This window comes from Pantherophis guttatus, chromosome 1 (genome assembly GCF_059756535.1).
Source record: "Pantherophis guttatus breed Tessera chromosome 1, ASM5975653v1, whole genome shotgun sequence".
Classification (NCBI taxonomy): Eukaryota; Metazoa; Chordata; class Lepidosauria; order Squamata; family Colubridae; genus Pantherophis; species Pantherophis guttatus.
Genome location: NC_142063.1, coordinates 313,726,860 through 313,748,305, shown reverse-complemented (window position 1 = coordinate 313,748,305; position 21,446 = coordinate 313,726,860). Strand labels below are relative to the sequence as shown.

Genomic DNA, 21,446 nt, shown 5'->3' with positions numbered 1-21,446 from the left:
TGTTCCTCTATCCTGGTCCTGTTAGATCTCTCAGCGGCTTTTGATACCATCGACCATGGTTGGAGGGGTTGGGAGTGGAGAGCACCGTTCTGCGGTGGTTCTCCTCCTATCTCTCTGACCGGATGCAGTCGGTGTTGGCAGGGGGAAAGAGGTCCACCCCGAGGCGCCTTGTTTGTGGGGTGCCACAGTGGTCGGTCCTCTCGCCCCTTCCGTTCAACATTTATGTGAAGCTGCTGGGCGAGATCATCCGTGGCTTTGGGGTGGAGTTCCATCAGTATGCTGATGATACTCATCTTTACATCTCCATCCCAGGCCATCCCAACGATGCCCTTGAAGTAATGTCCCGGTGCCTGGAGGCCGTGCGGATCTGGATGGGGAGTAACAGGCTTCGACTCAACCCTTCCAAAACCGAGTAGCTGTGGCTTCCAGCATCCCGATATAGCCAGCTGGTGCCATCGCTGGCTATTGGGGGCGAGTTATTGACCCCCACGGAGAGGGCTCGCAACTTGGGTGTCCTCCTGGATGCACGGCTGTCTTTAGAAGAGCATGTGGCAGCCTTGGCCAGGGCGTCTTTTCATCAGGTTCGCCTGATTCGCCAGTTGCATCCCTTTCTGGATCGGGACTCCTTACACACAGTCACTCAGGCACTCATCACTTCCCGCCTGGACTACTGCAATTCTATCTACATGGGGCTCCCCTTGAGGAGCACCCGGAGGCTCCAACTGGTGCAGAATGCGGCCGCGCGGGGGATTATGGGAGCGGGGGGCGCTCCCATGTGACGCCTCTCCTGCGTGAGCTGCATTGGCTTTCGGTGGTCTTCTGGGTGCGCTTCAAGGTGTTGGTTACCACCTTTAAAGCGCTCCATGGCATAGGGCCTGGTATTTGCGGGACCGCCTTCTGCCGCCGATAGCCTCCCACCAACCAGTACGCTCCCACAGAGAGGACTCCTCAGGGTGCTGTCAGCCAGGCAGTGTCGGCTGGCGACCCCCAGGGGGAGGGCCTTCTCTGTGGCAGCACCTGCCCTCTGGAATGATTTGTCCCTGGAGATACGCATGATACCAGATCTCCGGGCTTTTTGCCGTGCCCTAAAAACTTTTCTTTTCCACCAAGCAGGGCTGGCGTAAACCCCCCCTCCTCTTTTGAGATGTTAGATTTTTAATTGTCTATGGGTTTTAGTGGGGATGTTTTAAATTTTGGGCCAAAGTTGTGTAATTCTTTTAACAAATTTTAAATTTTGTATTGGGATGTTTTTTATTTTGGCTGTGCACTGCCCTGAGTCCAGCAGGAGAAGGGTGGTATACAAATTTAATAAAATAAAATAAAATAAATAATAGCTCTTCTAGCTCTAAGACCAACAAAAAAGTCAATGCAGCAGGCAGGCCTGTATCATTTTATTACAAATCACTAAAGCAGGCATATACTTTGCAATCCCTGAGTACTATGTAATAGAAAAATAACCATCTCTACCACATGTTCTTCTTACACTGGAATGAATGAAAACACAAGCAATACTCTGCATATATCAGCTTGAGTGCAGACCTAAATCATTCAAACCTGGGTACTTGCAAGCCATGTTTATCCAGCACTTCACTACTATATTTCAAAGCAGGGGGGAAATCCAACAGGTTTTGACAGGTTCTGGAGAACTGGTAGCGGAAATTTTGAGTAGTTCAGAGAACCGGCAAATGCCACCTCTGGCTGGCCCCCCGAGTGGGATGGGAATGGAGATTTTGCAGTATCCTTCCCCCAGGAGTGGGGAGGGAACGGGGATTTTGCAGTATCCTTCCCCTGCCACACCCACCAAGCCACGCCTACAGAACTGGTAGGAAAAAAAATGAATTTCACCACTGTTTCAAAGAAATTGGAGATGGATCAGTGCAGCTTCCCCCTTTCAAAGGAACCTAGGATATGTTTTCATCTAAATCTTTGCACTGGGACTTGTCTTCACATATTTTGTAGGTTATTTTGCTATTTCATTTGTACACCACCCAGAGTCTAACTGTGAGGAAGACGGGCAGTCTCTAAATTTTATGACTAAATAAAGTAACTAAATAAATGTGAACTTCTGGGTAGTTATGTGAGGTGGGTAGAATGCTTGGGTTCTTGTCACTGGCTTGAACGGGCTCAAAAGTAAAGGAGGAAAGTGAGCTGAGCCTTATTAGTACATGGATGGGAGACCACTAGAAAATATCATGGTTAGTAAGACTAGTCTAGAAATTGGAGGAGGAGATCCTGAAAAAAGCAGTGACAAGCTATTTGCTCTACTATTGTCATTGCTCTATCATTGTCAAAGAAAACTACATGGCCATCCAATCACTAGGAGTTAATTATTTATTAATTCTACACTGTCATCACCAGCAACCTCAACTGCCAGGCTTTGGAAGTTCACATAAAAGTTTTCTGGTATGTCTATATTTGTAAATTCAGAGATCTGATTATTTCTGAAATTCAAATGCAGTAAGAAAAAGATTTAATAAAACTAAGCATAATATCTTGGTCCATCTATCATCATAATACAGTTTCTTTGGTTTTGGCTTACTATATGACCCCTTGTAATTTAATAGCCCAGTAACACAATCCAGACATTACACTAAAATATAATGTTTTATGTAAGCCAAAATCCTTGTCAATTACAGACAATGATTTATGGCTATCACTAATGTGATCACTTCAATTGTATTGCTTTTATTGTATGTATACTACATTTTTAATTATCATTTAGCATTTAAAATTGTTACCTCTTACTGTATTCTACTTTATTGCAGGTTGCCCTGGGCAAACTCAAATCTGGACAGCAAACAATGTAATTAATTAATTAAAATAAAATCCACAATCGCATCTGTTCAGAATTTGTAATAGCCCCCAGTATAATCTGTTTGTACAATGAGTCTGTCAGTACATGTCAAGGGCTTTGATGGATGGACAGCCATATAAATATGTTAAATACCATATTTTTCGGTATATAAGACGCACCTTTTTACCCCCAAAGAGGGGGTGAAAATCTGGGTGCATCTTATATGCCAAATGTAGCCCCACCCACCCGCCGGCCCCCACCCTTCAGCCATTTTCAGCCAGTTCCAGGCAGCAGGGATCTGGGTCAGGGCACAGCCTGAGGAACAACCCTCCCTCTTCGGGACAGTGGGGGGGGAATCTGCCCAGCAGCTTTGGGGAACAAGGCGGGTGCCACGATTTGCGGCTGGTCACCCCTCTGGCCGCACTGACTTCATTCCCCAGCAATGTGAGGAGCTGCCACCGCCGCTGCCTAACCCTCTCTGCGCCCAGGAGCCAAGCCGATCTGAATGAGAGCCCCTAAAGGGAAACGTTCCTCCTTTCCAGCCATCGCTGCCCGGATTCCAAAATGCAAACCTCAAGAGTTGCACTTCAGGTGGCAGCCAGTTCCCCTGCAATGTGCAGCAGGGAACTGGGAAGTGCTTTGGATTCGGGGAGGAGATTGTAGCGCTGACGCCTAAAAGTGTTTTTCTGCACATTGCAGAGCCGCACGCCCCGTCCTCCTTCTCAGCAGACTCTTCTCTTTCCTCCTGGCCAGATCCGCCGCCCGAAACACTTTTTTTTGTCTCTGCACACACCCCATGTTTGGAATTGGGAAGGGGATCGCAGGTTCGGAGCGCAGCCAGAGGGGTGACCAGCCGCAAATCATGGCACCCGCCTTGTTCCCCAAAGCTGCTGGGCAGATTTCCCTACACACACACACTGTCCCGAAGAGAGAGGGTTGTTCCTCAGCCTGTGCTCTGTCCCTCCCCCAGAGCATGCTAGGGGTCTCTTTGGGGGAAAGCAAGTAGTCCCTGCACCTCCCGCTTTCAGGAGGAAGAGGAGGGCGGCGCCACCTTAAATGCTGGTAGGCAGAGGTGAAATACTTTTTTCCTTGTTTTCCTCCCCCAAAATTAAGTGCGTCTTATACTCCGGTGCATCTTATACACCGAAAAATACGGTAAATAAATGTAAAAATTAGCAATGCTTCTCACTTCTCTCCAACTTACTCCTAACGACCAGAAAAGTTTACTATACTACTTTTTTGCTACAGAGTCTTCAGAATCAGTCCAGGTGATTTTTGGGGGTATAATCTTAGGGATGTAAGGGCCTATAATTAGGTCCTAACTAACAAATGCTTCAAGGCAGGGATGGGCAACTGTGGCCCTTTTACAACCTGTGGACTTCAACTCCCAGAATTCCTGAGACAGGCTGTCTCAGGAATTCTGGGAGTTGAAGTCCACAGGTTGTAAAAGGGCCACAGTTGCCCACCCCTGCTTCAAGGGATAGATGGAAGCATACACATGCATTCAGGAAGATGATAGCCAACTGTCTTCCCCCTATACTTTTAATTACTGCCTATCATGAAAATATTAAGACCGCCTTCTACCGCATAGCTCCCTGCGACCGGTAAGATCCCACAGAGTTGGTCTCCTCTGGGTCCCGTCAGCTAAACAATGCCGGCTGGCGGGCCCGTAGGGGAGGGCCTTCTCTGTGGCTGCCCCAGCTCTCTGGAACCAATTACCTCCTGAGATCCGGACCATCCCCACCCTATTGGCCTTCCGAAAAGTGGTGAAGACCAGCAGGCCTGGGGCCGTTGATCTCGCTATTGTGATCTGGCAAGATCCAGCCATGAATGGTGTGAATGGGTTTTAATTGTTTTTAATGTTTTAATTTTTAATGTTTTCATATATGGTTTTTAAATGCATTGTAAGCCGCCTTGAGTCTTCGGAGAAAGGCGGCATACAAGTTGAACAAATAAATAAATTAAATAAATAAATATTAAGCATATGATAATCACAACGAACATCAATGATGCCAAAATGATGAACACAACAAAATCATCATGCAAATGTTGCCATTAAGTACTTCCATTCTGAACCAGCAAATATGTGGGTGTGCACATAATCATACACAATTCATTTATTGACACTGTGCACCCATAGAGATCCATCCATGTGAGAATCTTCCCATTATGATCTTTATCCCAATAACAAACTTCAGGGTCTGACTTCAGCCAAAGGGACAATAAAATTGAGTTTGTGCTATTTTAGTGGCAAGCCCTAATTTTTCCTCTTATGAGAAAGCCTTTCAAATATTTTCATTCTAGCTGGACAATCCAAATATCCCACAGGTATGTACAAAAGAAGAAAGAAAGCGGATTTGATTAACGTGCCGTATAAATCCTGAAAGAATGAAGAGGTTAAGCATGTAGCAATTACGAAGAATTATACTAATGTAGCTATGAATTAAAATCAGCAGTGCTCAGTCAGACTATCTAATCATTCCTATATTTCCAAGAAGCACTGCCAACATCATGTTTTATGTTTCATTAAATGCACTGAGTAGTAAGTGAGGATATTATTTTAAAAGAACTGAGTTATACAAGACAAAACTCAACTAGAGCTAGAGTTAAGGCAAAGCTAAAATGCCTATTATTCTGGAAGGGACAATGATTATTTCAATTTCTCTAGGCAGTAATATAATTAGATCATTCTAAACTCTGAATTTAATTATCTTTTGAGGCCCCTCTTATGCAATAACATGAATTATTTTGCTTACCTCAAAATTCATTTGGGCACTCTCTTCTGAATTAAGTTTGTGCTTCTATCCCGAAGTCCTATCCTGATAACATTACTGTCCTTAGGTCATCCCCTAATTAATCAACACAGGCTTTTAATAAGGCAATAATAAGAAAAGGGTGAAGCTTCTTTTGTCACTGCATCTCTGTACTATGAAGAGGAAAATAATGTAGTAAAACATACGGAGATTCTGTCCACAGAAGTAGCAGATAATAATGAAAAAATAATCTTATGTATTGTAAAAATAATCCACTTTTTAAATTTTAAACTGAAAAAGAGAGGTTACCACCATTATCACAGAACACAGAAATCAATCTTCAGTGTGAATTTCACATTTTTTGAAGAATGTTGACCCTAACTACGGATCGAAAGTCCGGGGGTCGGCGGACTTTCAATCTGCTGACCCCCACCACTGGGAGGCGGAACCAGTAAAATGGTTCCGCCCCAGGCGCCTGATGGATCCAGAGAGATTCCTGACGGAGCTTGGGACATTCCCTGCTTCCCAATCCCGCGATTCGACTGAGGCACTGGTAGCATCCTGGGAATGGGCGGCAGCCGGGGCCTTGGACCGAATCGCACCTTTGTGGCCTCTGATCCGACGCAGATCCCGGATGGCTCCTTGGTTTTCCACGGAGCTCTGGGAAATGAAGTGTCGGAAAAGACGCCTAGAGGAGTGTTGGAGGTCCTCCCAATCCGAATCTGATCGAACACAGTTAAGAACCTATATTAGGTCTTTTCTTGTGGCGATGGAAGCGGCGAAGCGGGATCATTTCGCTGCTCTCATTGCATCTGCAGAAAACTGCCCAGCAGCCCTGTTTAGAGTGACCCGCTCTCTCCTCAATCAGGGAGTGAGGGAAGATCCCTTACAGGGCAGAGCTGAGGATTTTGTACCGTTTCTGCAAGATAAAATCGTTCAGATCCAGATCGGTTTGGACTCTGACTGGGCAGAATCCATCCAGGAGACTGGGGCAAGTCTTGGGAGTAGTATCTGGGTTGAGTTTGACCCGGTTTCCGTTGATGAAGTGGACAGGATTGTGGGTAGACTGTGTGCCTCCACCTGGCTTATTTCGGCTGCCCTGGAGGTGACTGGAGACTGGATCCAGGCTATTGTCAACACTTCTTTGAGGGACGGAGTCATCCCCGCCTCCCTTAAGGAGGCAGTGGTTCGACCCCTCCTCAAGAAGCCTGCCCTGGATCCAGACTCACTTAATAACTATCGGCCGGTCTCCAACCTTCGCTTTATAGCAAAGGTTGTTGAGTCCATGGTGGCGCAACAGCTCCCACAGTTCCTGGAGGAAACGGATTTCCTAGACCTGTACCAATCGGGGTTCCGGCGTGGGCACAGCACGGCATTGGTCGCTCTGGTGAATGAACCCTGGCGGGCCCGGGATGGAGGCTGTTCCTCCATCCTGGTCCTACTTGACCTCTCAGCGGCTTTCGATACCATCGACCACGGTATCTTACTGCAATGATTTGGGGGGGGTAGGAGGCACTGTTTTACAGTGGTTCTCCTCCTACCTCTCAGGTCGTTTGCAGTTTGTAGTGGGGGGCAGAGGTCCACCCTGAGGCCCCTAACCTGTGGAGTGCCTCAGGGGTCGGTTCTCTCCCCCCTACTCTTTAACAGCTATATAAAGCCGCTGGGTGAGATCATTCGTGGTTTCGGGGTGAGGTATCATCAATATTCTGATGATACTCAGTTATATATCTCCACCCCGGGTCATCCCGGGGATGCCCTTTCCATGATGTCCCGCTGCCTAGAGGCGGTATGGGCCTGGATGGGTAGGAACAGGCTAAGACTCAACCCCTCCAAGACTGAGTGGCTATGGATGCCAGTGTCTCGTGTTCTAAAAGTCCCATCACTTTCGATGGGGGGGGAGTGCTTTCTCCCGTCCAGAGGGCCCGCAATTTAGGCATCCTCCTGGATTCCTGGCTGTCTTTGGAAGACCATTTTACGGCCGTGACCAGGGGGGCTTTCACCCAGGTTCGCCTGGTGCGCCAGTTGCGCCATTTCCTAGACCGAGATGCCCTTTGCATTGTCACTCATGCCCTGGTTACTTCTCGCTTGGATTACTGCAACTCCCTCTACATGGGGCTGCCCTTGAGGTGCACCCGGAGGCTCCAGCTGGTCCAGAATGTGGCTGCACGGGTGATTAGGGGAGCTCCCCGTTACTCCTGTGTAACACCTCTACTACGTGAGCTGCACTAGCTACCAGTGGTCCTCCGGATCCGCTTCAAGGTGCTGGTACTTACCTTTAAAGCCCTACATGGCTTAGATCCGGGGTATTTGTAGGACCATCTCCTACCCGCTTCCCACCGTCCTGTCCGCTCACACAGTGCTGCCCTCCTCAGGGTACCATCGGCCAGACAATGTCAGCTGGTGACGTCCAGGGGCAGAGCGTTCTCTGTAGGCGCTCCTGTCCTCTGGAATGAGTTACCCACCGAGCTTCGGACGGCGCCTGATCTCCGCTCCTTCCGTCGGGACTTAAAGACATGGCTTTTTCAACAAATGGGTTGACCCTGATCCTTGGGTTTTATTATTTTATTTTCATTGTTTTAACTGGGTTTTAATTATGTTACCTTTTTATTATTGTATGTTTTAACCTGTGTTCGCCGCCCTGAGTCCTTAGGGAGAAGGGCGGCATATAAATTTTTGGAAATAAAATAAACTAAAAACCTGCCACATGCCTACGCTGCAAACGGATTGATATAGGTTGCAGATGGCTGCAAATGGGCCAACATGCACAGCTCCCAAATCCCAAATCCCCACAACTGCGTATTGTGTGGAGATGCACCTCCTGTGTGCCAATTGGTTGATCTGGCTTCCTGTTCTGTACTTTGTTGTTTGGGTGCCCCTTAGCCCCCTATATTTGATTAAATATAAATGGATCAGCTAAGGAACCATCTCTGAGTAACAGACACATATGTTCCCTGATATGCAGTGCCAGAGAAATCTACTTGACCTATACAATCAAACACCTGTTTTCCTGTTGGTTTAGCACTTTCCTATTCTACCTGACCATAATCACAGACAAAGCAAAAAACAAAACAGTACAATTGTGGCAAGCTAAGAATGTATATGCAGGCCTTTAAAGCTAAGAATGTATATTCAGGACTTTTAAATAGCTATACTTAAGAATTAATTTGATATAAGATGGGTGGCCTATAAATTTTATAAATATAAATTTAATAAATATACAAATAAATAATAAATAAAATAAAATAATAATATATAAAATATAATATAATTAATATAATATAATATATTATTATATTATAATATAATAATAAAATAAAATAAAATAAAATAAAATAAAATAAAATAAAATAATAAAATAAAATAAAATAAAATAAAATAAAATAAAATGCATTGTATATTTGAGTTCCTACAACTCAAAGAAGTTTCAGTGCAACTCCATTTACTACAAATTTGGTGAAAGATTATGGACCCCCACAAAATTATGAGGGCTTCCATGTACTTATTTTCTTTTCTGATTATCTTTCAAGAACTCAAGGTAGCTTCCTTTCATTTGATATCCATGGCCAAATTGATATCCATGGCCAAATTCTATGAAATAAAGGGAGTGTCAAGATTGGAGATAGAGGGAGGTCCAAAAGTCACCCAATGAGCTCCTATAATTGAGGGTGAACTCCTGGTCCAAGTCCTGTGTCTCCACGTGTATTCTTGTTCAGTAGATTGTAACTGAAGAGAAAACTTGGGTATATACTTAGTTTCTGGAACACAGCCACTTGAAGAGGCTTGCTAATCACCCAATCTTCCATATACTCAAGTATATTCAGTGGAATCTCATGAATTTGAATGACAGAACTTATCCTTGGGGAAAATTTAATTCAAAACAGATTTCTTCCCAAAATCTGTTGCATGCTCCAAGAGTTTTTAAAAAAATTAGATCCCAACCCAATTCCTCACTTCATGGATTCAGAGTGGGACTACCTAGGAAACTTCACAAGTGGAAAGAGGTAGGGAGCTGTCATTGTTTCCAATGAATTCAGGGTTCCGGTTCTGGTTTAGAAAACATTTCAGATCAAACTACAAGTAATTCTTAACCTTTATTTCCCCAATAAAGTCTGCTGTTCTGTTAAAAAATGCTGTAACCTAATATTTGTATCGGGTATTAGAATGTCACAATATAAAACATGGAATCCAGAGTCACTATAAATTTAATAAATACATAATTGCAGTATTTGTATGATGAAATCACTATTTGTGTCATCTTTGGAACTTTATGTCATTTTGGGATCTTTATGACTAGTTGCAGATACCACTGAGCCAAAGGCAAATAATGTCAAGGGGAAAAAAACGTAGAAATTAACTTAAAGCAAATATTTTGTGGATACATAATTGTCCATCATCCAGGAAGCGATAGACAATACAGTAGGACTAAGCAAGGAAAAAGTGGTTATCAATATTCTATGCTATCACGTTTGTTAACAAGTGATTTGAAGTTAAGCTTCTGTTTTCAAGTTAAAATTGGCAAGTCCTATTCTGAAACAAGTCAGACTATTAAAAAGTTAAATTTGAAAATTAGGAAGATTACTTTCCCAATAGGTTGTAATTCTGAATTTGGTCAGGCTTTTCAAAGCCAGATTCAAAATATTCATCTCTTCTACATAATTTTTTATCATTAACATAATTCAAAGCTTACCTTTGCTTCTAGCTCACTAGATGATTTGAATCAAAACAGTGTTCCTTGCTAATTATCGAAGTATACTTTTAAAATGAAGATAAATGGGATCTAGTATTGCCAAAAGAGAGAATACTGGGTAAACAAATTCTGAATTCAGAGCCTTTAGGAGAAGAGGATATGGTACATAGAAGAGAAACAAATATTATCATGGAAAGTCTGCCAAATGTACTCAAAGACAAACTTAGGAGCCTACAGATTTAAGAAAAGGAATGACAAAGAAAAAGAACAGTCTTTTGTAACACAGAATAATTTAGGAAGTTCCTTTCTTGATCATTTTTTGCTTCCAATCGCAACCTCCAAAACATTTCTAGGATTTTTTAAAAAAAAAAATAGACACAAACACAAACACACATTAAAAATGCCATCGTAATTGTTCACAACTCAGCTATACATATTAAGCTGTAACATTCCTTGTTTGGACATAGAATGGTACAGTATGCAAATACATGGTGGTGGTGGTGGTGGTAGTGGTGATGATGATGATGATGATGATGATGATGATGATGATGATGATGGCAATGGTGACAATGACTAATCAAAAGTTGCAGTTAAGAGTTCAGTGTAAATCGAGCCATTTTATGTCAACCTTTTCTCACAAAAATATTCATATTCTCATAGTCTCAGCCTGCCCTTAAAGCATTGATCCATAATGCTTGGAATCCAAGAGGTGGGTTAGATCTTGGATCTGTACATAAGTATATACAGATGTGCCAAGCACACCAGCGTATTTCTCCCCAAACCTGTATTCATGCACAATATATAACAGACGCATACACTCTCCCCTACATTACCATAAATATTCATTCATGTTTGCTATCATTTGCAGTAGAAATGCAGCAGCTTTATCCTCTTTACAAGGAGGAACAAATCAACTTCATGTCATATTTTTCCTCCCCAAAAAAAACCTGATACATTTTTTGTACTCTTGACAGTGAAAATGAAATACTTTTATCCCCTTTCAATGAAATGACTTCCCCTTTACTGGCAAAAGAGCATCCCTTTCAACCATCTAGTCAGCCGATAAGCAGATTTGTATGGGCTCCCAATGTGGGGGGAACCATTTTGGATCCAACCAGCAGTTTTCAGGAGTTACACATGGTCCACCAGTCAGCTTTTCTCGACCAATCTTAAAGGAAGGGCAAGCAGTAGTTCCCTTAAGGTACTTTGCTTCCTATTTGTTGCAAATTTTCTAAGTGTAGCAACAACAAAGCCCCAGAGGTAAAGTTCAGTATCATTAATTACATACTTGAATAGGAGGATGCACTCCAGGTGCACTGAAGCGATGCCACCTTCTGTAAACCAGAAGAAGTGACTTCTCAGTGTCAACCCTTCTATGGAACAACCACAGACATAGAGTTGGCTTTGATCCTGCCAGTCCTTAGAAAAGTATCAAGACCTGTCACTTTCCCTCAGTGCTGTGGAGTCGGAGTCGGAGTCGGAGTCGAGGAGTCAGAGTCGGAGGAAATTTTGGGTACCTGGAGTCGGAGTCAGCAAACAATGCACCGACTCCGATTCCTACTAAATTTAGATTGGAATTAAAAAAAAAAGCAAGTTTAAATGTCCCAATTCACAAAAAGTTATAATTAATGACATATTAATACAGAGGAGTCGGAGTCGGGGAGTCGGAGTCGGAAGTACAAAAAACTTCGGAGTCGGAGTCGGAGTCGGAACATTTATCTCCCGACTCCACAGCCCTGCTTTCCCTTGGCCTTTGGGTCATGAAGTGCTTAACTCCCAATTGATCAATGGTATTATTGGTGTTTGAATCACAGTTTTATTGTTTATTGTTGTTTCTTAGGTATGTACTGCCTGTTTTTGTTGTTGTTGTTAGTTTTCTTGTGTTTTCTTTTTTATAAGGTGCCCAGAGTCATCTTGGCTGAGTTGAGCAGTCATGTAAATGTTTTAAATAAATAAATTGCAAATCTGGACTTGCCAGGAAAACAGATGGCTGCAGCAGCAGGCCCCCAATGCAGATACATTTTTTGGCTACAAAGTCTGCTGTATACAATAGTCCAGTTGTTCAGGAAAGTTCTACAGAGAAGGTATGCAGAAAAGAATTGAAGGACATCACCAGACAAGAACAAATAAAGGCCTTCATATGTAAGTCAATGTTTACATTCACATCCAGCTTACTCTTTCCCACTTAATGCTTTCCTTCACTTAAAGAAAAAGAAACTAAAAGGGTTGATTCACAGACAGTAGTGTTCCTTAATCTAGTGTTCTCCAGATGCTTTGGACAAACTCCCCTAATCCGTTGATTTAAATCCAATACTTTTCAAGGAAATAATCTGAAAAACCTTGGTTTAGTGTGCTGTTCAAACCAGTAATCTTGTCCTTTTCATCTTTCTACAATCTCTAGAGGTTGGCTATTGCACAATCACAATCTCAGGAAAATATTAATTTTGTAAAATGAGTTGCAAATAGTGCAGCCATGGGTACATACCGCTCTGAACCATAATAATTATAAATAGAAATATTTTAAAAATTGGGTCATGTCAGAGAAATGAAAGGGAAAAATGAGCTGTACCTTTAAAAAAAACGCTACATTATTGAATTCAGGGACAGCAACCAGCAACAACAAAAACATGAAAACCAATACTGCAGATCTCTCACTGCGGCACCAAAATGTTTATATATTATGTTTTTTGTACTAAAAAGGTATAACAAACATGCAGTGTATGTGACCTTTGGCCTTTGATCTAAAAATTGTGGGTTCTAACTATTGGGAATATAAAATCTGCTTTTGTGATTTTGAACAGTGTCCTTTATTTATACATTCAATTTGCTACATAGTGATAATCCTGAATGCAGTAACAGCAATTTAAAAGATAATATACCAATGAGATAGAACTGATTAGGAAACCTGTCCATCTTCCCCAAATCATTAAAATCTAGACCTAATTCAAAAGAGCTTTAAAAATGTGATTCCTTCTCCTGAAAACAAACCAAATTTCTTTGCCAGTAGAAACACAGTTATTTTTTTAATGTCATATCAATGTACTAAAAATAGGAATGTGTTGACAACTGGCCTGTTTCATTTTTGTGAGCCTACAGTATATGTAAGGTGATAATCATAAGCACACTTACTTAGAAGGAAAAAGCATCTGACTTATTTATTTGATTTGATTTAGATGTTGCCCAAATCTTGGACAATTCTGGGCAGCTCACAACATAATAAGGAAAAACACAAAAAAGAAAGAACAGACCAAACACAACAAGCTTACAAGGGGAAACAAGATGATGAATCTGATCAAAAGCACAAAAACACATACAATTACATCCAGTGATGAACTCCTGTCACCCTATTCTGGGCCTGGGAGAAGAGCCAGTTCTTTAAGGCCCTCCAGAAGAGCATCAAGATCTCAGAGGCAACCTCATTCCAGAGGGCAGGTACCACAACACAGAAGTTACATTTCCTGGGCCCTGATAGATGACATTGTTTGACTGAAGGGACCCAAGGCATGCCAACCTTTCCAGATTGAATTAATAAATGGCTTCTGAATCAATATGCATCAAACCGATAGCCCCATTTTCTGAAGAAGTGGCAATGATTAGTGATTTAGAAAGTCGAGTTGTCCAATTCTAGGACATTTATGGGAGCATCATTTTCTATGCTTCTAAAGATGGCCCCAAGGAGGTAGAACTGCAAAGGTCCTTTCTTCATTATCACCAATGGCCCTTTGAGAAAGGGAAGAGACAATTTATCACTTTAACCATCAGCCAAGACATCATACAGTATATGGATGGAAAGAAATTACACTGAGCATGGTGATCTGGAGGCTCTTTTGAAAGTGCATGTACAATCTAAGAACTATCCAAAGTGCTGGTTTCAGGTGCTCCTCTCCAAGGCAATCTTTCAAGTAGAATTATTAAAATTAATGTGGCACTTAACCAAAAGTAAACGAATGAAAACAATGAAAACAATATGCTGATAGCAGTACTAAGAACAAGCAGAAAGCAAGGCTTGCTTTCTCTCCTTGCAGATGGCGAATTCTCACTCCATATTCACAAAAACAAAAACAGTTTTTCTCTTTTATTACGGTCATATGCTGAAAATGTGGCTTAAGAGAATAAGTAAGAAAAGCTATTTCCTATAGAATTGGGAATAATATAGAACATATACCAGTACCTAGCCACAATATTTTATCCCATGTTCTCAGCATCCGTCTTGCTAGAAAAATATTTTTCATGTTTTTTTAAAGGAAGAAAATCACTATATGGTTCTTAGAAAGTTGCTTTGTAGAAGTCTCTAAACAGCAGCAGCTGCCAGGGCTTGAGTTGAGAAAATACACTTCAGAGAGCAGCTGCCCATGTGGTAAATCACCAGAACTAGACCATGAAGTACTTTTCCTGACAGTGAAATACATTCTGGCATTATATATATTGATTATTTTGCATTCCTTTTTTTTTTTATGATGTTTTGTCATAACTGTGAGCCACCGAAAGTTGGGTGGTCTGGAGTTGGATGAAAGGAAGGAAGGAAGGAAGGAAGGAAGGAAGGAAGGAAGGAAGGAAGTTATAAACATATACATCTGAGTCTAGTTTGGCAAAGGTTACTATTCTGAAATAGTAGCAATGAAAAGACAGCTGAAAGAAGGAAAACCATGATTTCAATGGGTAAGGAAGAACTACAAGCCTAGCCCCAGTTCTTAAAGGAGATCAGTGACTCAGAGTACACCTTTAAACATCCTGTTCCTAAATTTTAATTTTATACTCCTGTTATTAGCTAACACCAGATTTTAAAAGCCTGGTATTAAGTAATACCAATTGTGATAAGACTGAAATCTGCCCAGTCACTGACCACATAAGCCAGCAAAGGTAGTACATTTCTGTTGGCTTTCTCTTGATTCACATAGTTCTGGGGATGAAGGAGATGGTAATTCTGAATATTGAGAACTATTGCCTTTGGTCAGTAATATGACCTGATGCAGAGGTGAAATGCTCCAGGTTCGGACTGGATCGCCCGATCCAGTAGCGATGGAGGCAGGTGGTTCGGAGAACCGGTAGCAAAAATCCCTGCCCCCCCCCATTGCCCAGCTGAGTCATGCAATCATCAGAGGCTTTTTTTTATTTTTAAAAGCATTTTTTCTGCAACCTCTTCGGCCGAAGAGATTATAGAAAAAATGCTTTTAAAAATAAAAGCAAAGCCTCTGCCGATCAGGCAAGTCAGCTGGGATCATCAGAGGCTTAAAAAGCATTTTTTAAACAACCTCTTCAGCCAAAGAGGTTGTAGAAAAATGGTTTTAAAAGTTAAAAAAAAAATTGGCCACGCCCACTGTCATATTAACCCCACCCCCACCAAGCCACGCCCACAGAACAGGTAGTAACAAAATTTACATTTCACCACTGACCTGATAACATCCATTGCTTGCAGTTAATACTATTATGAACAAAAAATCTGGAGGCAAAAATCTGGAGGAGATTTTCATATTTTCCCTGGGGGTTTTTTTCCATCTGTGTATTATTCACTGCAGCTTTTCATTTACCAGTCATTTTCTTTCAGTGGGACTCCAACTTTAGACTTAAACATAGGTAAAGAAAGGGAGCTTTGAAGAATCAATGATTCAGAGAAATGCTTTTTGTCTACTTCGGCGATATTTCCCTGCAAACACCCGACACTGCCACCAAGCAGCAAATAAATATGTTCAGGAAATTTTAAGGATCATACATACAATTAACTAATAGGAACAAACAACACAAGTATCATTATTGTTGCTTGCTCTCTATTTGAATTTGATTAAGGGACCTTAGCGGCAGGGTAAGAAAACGAGAAGACAGTGTGAAAGTGTCTACCTGAAAGTTTACCAAGATATACATTCCTAACAGTATTTCGCACCTGGATCTCCCCCTCCAGCCCCCCTTCCCCCACAACACACATTTTGAACAGCAGTGATTCCATATTCTCACAAATAACCTCTTTTCTTGCCACCCCTGCCTCTTTAAACAACTGCTGTTTCTCTAAAGGATCTCTTCATTTCCTGATGTATCACACCTCCAGATTGTTGCCAGAGAGTGTTAGTCAGCACTTTTACTTTTGCTCATTAATAACCTCAACAGGGAATGAGAAGGAAAGCAGCAGCCTTTTTATATTTCCCTCAGATGCAAACCAGAAAAGGAAAGGCACTCCCAGACAAGCAAAAGGGATTTGTAATAAAATTACAGAAGGCTTCTTTAAGACAGTATTGAGACTGTTGGTTTTATTTATCAGCCCATCGTATTTGTTTGTTGCGAGATAGCACAACTTTTACCAAAGTTGGAGCTATGACTGCAATGTCAAGTATTTCCAAACAGCATTTAACATGATCCTAGAGAGGCACATAATGATTTGCAGCGATTTGAAGAGTTTCATAGATGGTATCCAAAATGAGACAGGAGCTTAAAAAGACAAGTTCTTACAAGTTGTTCCAATCCATCTTTCTACAATATGCCATAATGGATTCAAAGAAGGCAACCCCATCCCAGGATTCAATTTTTTTTCTGTTTCTCATCTATATCCAATGATGGGAAAACACAGCCCAAATTAGAGAAAAAGAGCTGTCAATTTGGAGCCCACATTCTCAATAACATTTAATTTCTGCCCATACATTTCTAAATGTGATGTATGCCATAAAGCTAGTATTCCGTAATTTACCTTCACAGGAACTGAAAAGAATGCCCAAGCATTCTTTAATTTAAACACATTAGTCTATGCAAGAAGCAATATTAATATATAAAATGCTTCAGTATTCTATAGCATATTGCAGGATTCCTATACTTGCTGTGGTGGTGCCCTTTTTGATGAGTTCCAAACTTGGATTCTATGGATATATTTTCTATTCCATTCTATCCTTGCCACAAATAATGAAAAGAACAGGATTTAGTCACATAGAGTATATGCATTTTTAATATTGTTTCTTATTTTCTAGGATCTTACCCAATAACTCCAAACACAGGATGCAGTGAACCAATACTCTTTATTGATCAATGTTTCTATTACAGGTATTTGGCTGAAAGTGACCTCTGGACTCCTGGACCATGTCTTAAGTACCTGGGAGGCGGAGCTGAGGTAAGAAGGGGTCAGGGGAGGATCTAGGTGGATGTAGAGTTAACCCTTATCATACCTGGGATGGCTAATGGTGGGCATTTATACATAACAAATATTCACTATTCTGGAAGCAATTTTACAAGAATTTTCCAGAGACAACCTATCTTTTCAATCAGATATACCTGAGAAGCAGACAGATGGAGGGGAATACTGTCCACAATCATTCTTGTCAGCAATGTAAATCTCTCTCTAAGTGCAACATTGAATAATCATTCAAATCCAAGACATTTTAGCAGGTACGGTTCACACGTTCAGTTGCCAGCCATGCAATGTTGAGAAACTAAGTGAAATGATACCAAGCTGCGATTGTGCATGTGTGAATTAACTTTTAAAATTTTCCCATAAAGAAAATAAGAAAATAAGAAGAGATGGAACTTTCAAGAAAAGAAAGTGAAGGTATAACAAGTGACACAACTTAGAAAGACGCTGGGAACACACAGCAAATTAAACTGCTAAAGATACCTGGCATAATACAGATGTCTAAGGCAAAGTAAAGTGGAAGGCAGAAAAAAGCAATAGCTTTGATAACATTAACTGCTAACTACCCACAGCCAAGGAGAAGATACATTCCTCCCCCACAAAAAAAAACAAAAAAAACCCCAACCCTGCACATCTATCAAAGACATAATAAGTAGTAAAAGGGAATTCTAATTACTCTAAAATTCTTTTAGGAGCTATGTATGTGGTCTGTCCAGGGAATCTCTGAAGGAGAAGGCGGTCAGAGATTTTGATCCTAAGAGCTTTGATCCTAAGCAACAGGGGGGAAACAGTCAATAAACAGCATAGCAGTAATGGGAACACTGGTAGAAAGTGATGCACTTCTATCTCCTGCCTCTGAGAAATCTCTGAGATGGATGAAGCACCAGATGATTAGAAGAGGGCAATGCTTGCTTCTATCAGAAATAAAACCAAAAAACCAAAACAGAAAGTGGGGAACAGAAGACAGAGAACTATCAAATAGTTCAGGCATGTCAAATTCAAGGCCCGCAGGCCAGATTCAGCTCATGAGGTGGTTAGATTTAGCCCATGGAGTCACCCTGAAACGGCAAGGGACTGGGCCCTGCTGCCTCAGCCCAGACTGGCGCAGGTGCTCCCCCGAGCATGTACACCATGGGCATGTACACCATGATGGCGTGGGCTTAATTTTGTAAATTAAGAGGGTTGTGGATATAGGCTGTTCAGGGGAACATAAAATTGTCTACTATTGGCTAACAATCAGAATCCTCACAGATTGTTGCCTCGTCCTGCCTTGCTTCACCCGGCTTCACCCCGCAGTGGCACCGGCAGCAGCAGCAGCCTTGAGGAGGAGGTAAGTATGGCCGGGCACCTCTTCAGGGAAGTGGAGCTGGGCTGGGCTGGATTGCAGGATCCTAGTGGCCCAGGAGTTCGGGGGCCAGACTGGGCATTTGCCCTCTGCTACCCAGGGCTACCCAGGGCTCTGGGCAGCCAGTGCTGCCATCCAGGGGTTCTCCAAATGGCCTGAGAAGGACAGTGAGGCTCCTCTGGTGGACAAGGCTTTGGCACTCACCACAGTCTCACTGTTCTGCCCCAGATTTCATAAACTCTACTCAACAGCCTACTCGGGATAGGGGTTTTTATTTAGAAAGACAGGAATTCACAGCATTCACTGACAAAGCTCCAGGTCACACATCCTTAGGTGATTCACAAGCTGTAGCAGTCTCTGAGTTCCCCCACAGGAAGCCTCAATTAGCACTTCAATCCCAACACAAAGAATCCTGACCAACCCAAAGAAATCCTGGCAAGGAATCTGCCGGAGGGAACTCTTCTGGAGCATGAACGGATATCTCCGACAACCACGCCTCCCACACCTCTCCTCTTTATATCCCAGCCAGGGAAGGCTTGTTAACGTCTCCTTCTTTTTCTTCTTAGCTGTCTCTCCACCTGAGCGTGAGTAGATAGGCCCTGCTCTGCATCTGGTTCTGAGACCTCCTGCTCCTCAGAGCCTTTCTCCAGCCCCAATGGTAACCCAGGCACCCCCTCCATCTCCTCTGACTCCTGACTCAACTGCCATCTCCGCTGGCAGTCAACGAACCACAACACTCCTCCAGTGGAGACCTCCAGATCCCCCTTCCAGCCTTCCTGGTCCCCCACAGGTGCCCCTCAACATGAACAACATCGAGCTGGCCACACCCAGCCAGCCATGCCCAGCCAGCCACGCCCACCTGTTTGATGGCAACCATAATGCTGATGCAGCCCTCAATGAAATTGAGTTTGATATCCCTGAACTAGTCAATCCATGTGCAGATGGGAGAAACATTGAGGAGGAGGGAGAGGAATAGGGAAGGAACATTAATTTCCTAGAAAACAGAAGTTAATTTTAAAATAAGATTTGATGGGACAGAAAAGGAGCAGAACCACTGTAACATGCTGCCTCCAACCCTCACAAGTAGTTTCACATACTTAAAGGCACTGGTGAAAGGCATTAAATGCTTCTGATAAGTTCAACACGAACTTAGCAAGTGAAGCTAAACAAATACTGTTTATGAAGTTAGGGTAAATAACCCATGGTACACAGGCAACACTCTTGTATCCAATTTGCAGCAATACTAGCACTCTCAGATTATACCTCTAATAATGGCAAAATAGCATCAGAACTTGCATCAATTTCTAAGTGGTATAAGAATGGGAAATTAAGCAGTTTGCCTCTAGGGGGTGCTCTCTTCCTGTCCCCACCATTATTATTATTTTTTTCAAAAAAAGAAAAAAGGCTAAAAGAAATGGTCAATATCACAGTATCACTGGATAACCTCCTGCAGACACCTTTCAGAAAGTTAAATTCAACTACACTCCCCCAAACATTTAAACTTTACCTTCTCCAGGGTTAAGGCACTGAAATTGTGAAGTTAATCTAAGAGGAATGTCATAAAATTTGAGATGACATTGATGTAAATTTCAACAAAATCTTTCTTATTAGCTTTGATAGATTTATATCAAAAAGCTATACTGGAGCTAACAAGATTACAAGCAACCTTTTAATTTTGAATTATAAATTAACACTAGTAAATTTAATACAATTGCATTTACATACATTAAAAGCTATTCAATACATCATATATCATAATTTTAAGTGAAGTTCTTCCAAAGTTCTTAGGAAGCTGCCCAATTCTATCTGAACCAAGTTATCAAGCTATTCATTCATCATCTCCAGGAGTTTACATAGTCAATCTATTGAGCAATTCATCTCTTCCTCTTTCCCTTTCTGACAGCGGAAGGAAAGATGCAATGCACAAAAATAGTCAAGATTCAAACACAAATGAATGAATGAATGAATCAAAACAATCCATAGATATTCCTGTTTCCGATTTTATCGGGGTAGGGCAATGACATCTAAAAAAATCCTGTATAGCAATCAAAGAATCTGCTTTTTGCCCATATGTGGACTGTACTGAAAATTATAATTTTGGAATGCTCCTTTTATACATGTACACGTACACACACACACGTGTGTGTGTGTGTGTGTGTATACACTGCTTAAAAAAATAAAGGGAACACAAGCAGAAGACATCCGAGATCTGAATGAATGAAATAGCCTTATTAAATACTTTGTTCTTTACATACAGTATATATATCTCGGTGTGTGTGTGTGTGTGTGTGTGTGTGTGTGTGTGTGTGTGTGTGTGTGTGTGTGTGTGTGCATATGTATGTATGCATAAATATGTATATGTATGTGTGTTAGGGGGTTCAAAAAAATAGTTCAGCCAGTAAAAAAATTAGCAACCCTAGTAGCCTAGTTTTGTATCTGGGATGAATTCTGTACATAATGAGGAAACAGACCCCATTCCCCAGAAGGCAGCTCCTGCAATCAGAAATATATCTCTTCAACTTTAAATACCTTTATTTTGCTTTTCAATCAGAAAGTTTTCTCAGCAATGGTAGAATCAAAATGTTACTAATGAGATCCTCCAGTCCAGCAAGGCCTGTTTGTCATTTGAATCCTTTTTGTTATGAGCCAAAACATTTACAAATAACTGGAGCATATTGCGCTAAATAATCATTGAGATCTGCATCTGTCCAACTATATCTTAAAAGTGATCCATAGAGCCTCTGTAGATTGGCATACCTCCT

At 41.8% G+C, this 21,446-nt stretch overlaps 1 protein-coding gene across 5 annotated transcripts in view; it reads right to left on the bottom strand.

Moving 5' to 3' along the window:
* Window positions 1-21,446, bottom strand: part of CCDC85A (coiled-coil domain containing 85A) — a 168,341-nt gene that overhangs the window by 124,786 nt on the left and 22,109 nt on the right. Inside the window, exon 3 of one of the 5 annotated variants that reach the window (XM_034427334.3) lies at window positions 13,375-13,954. The exons of the other annotated variants lie outside the window; for them this stretch is intronic. Within the exon in view, the coding sequence (XP_034283225.2) occupies window positions 13,836-13,954 (119 nt within the window). The 3' untranslated portion in view covers window positions 13,375-13,835. Of the gene's footprint in view, window positions 1-13,374; window positions 13,955-21,446 lie in introns of those variants that run through there. 5 annotated transcript variants of the gene reach the window in all.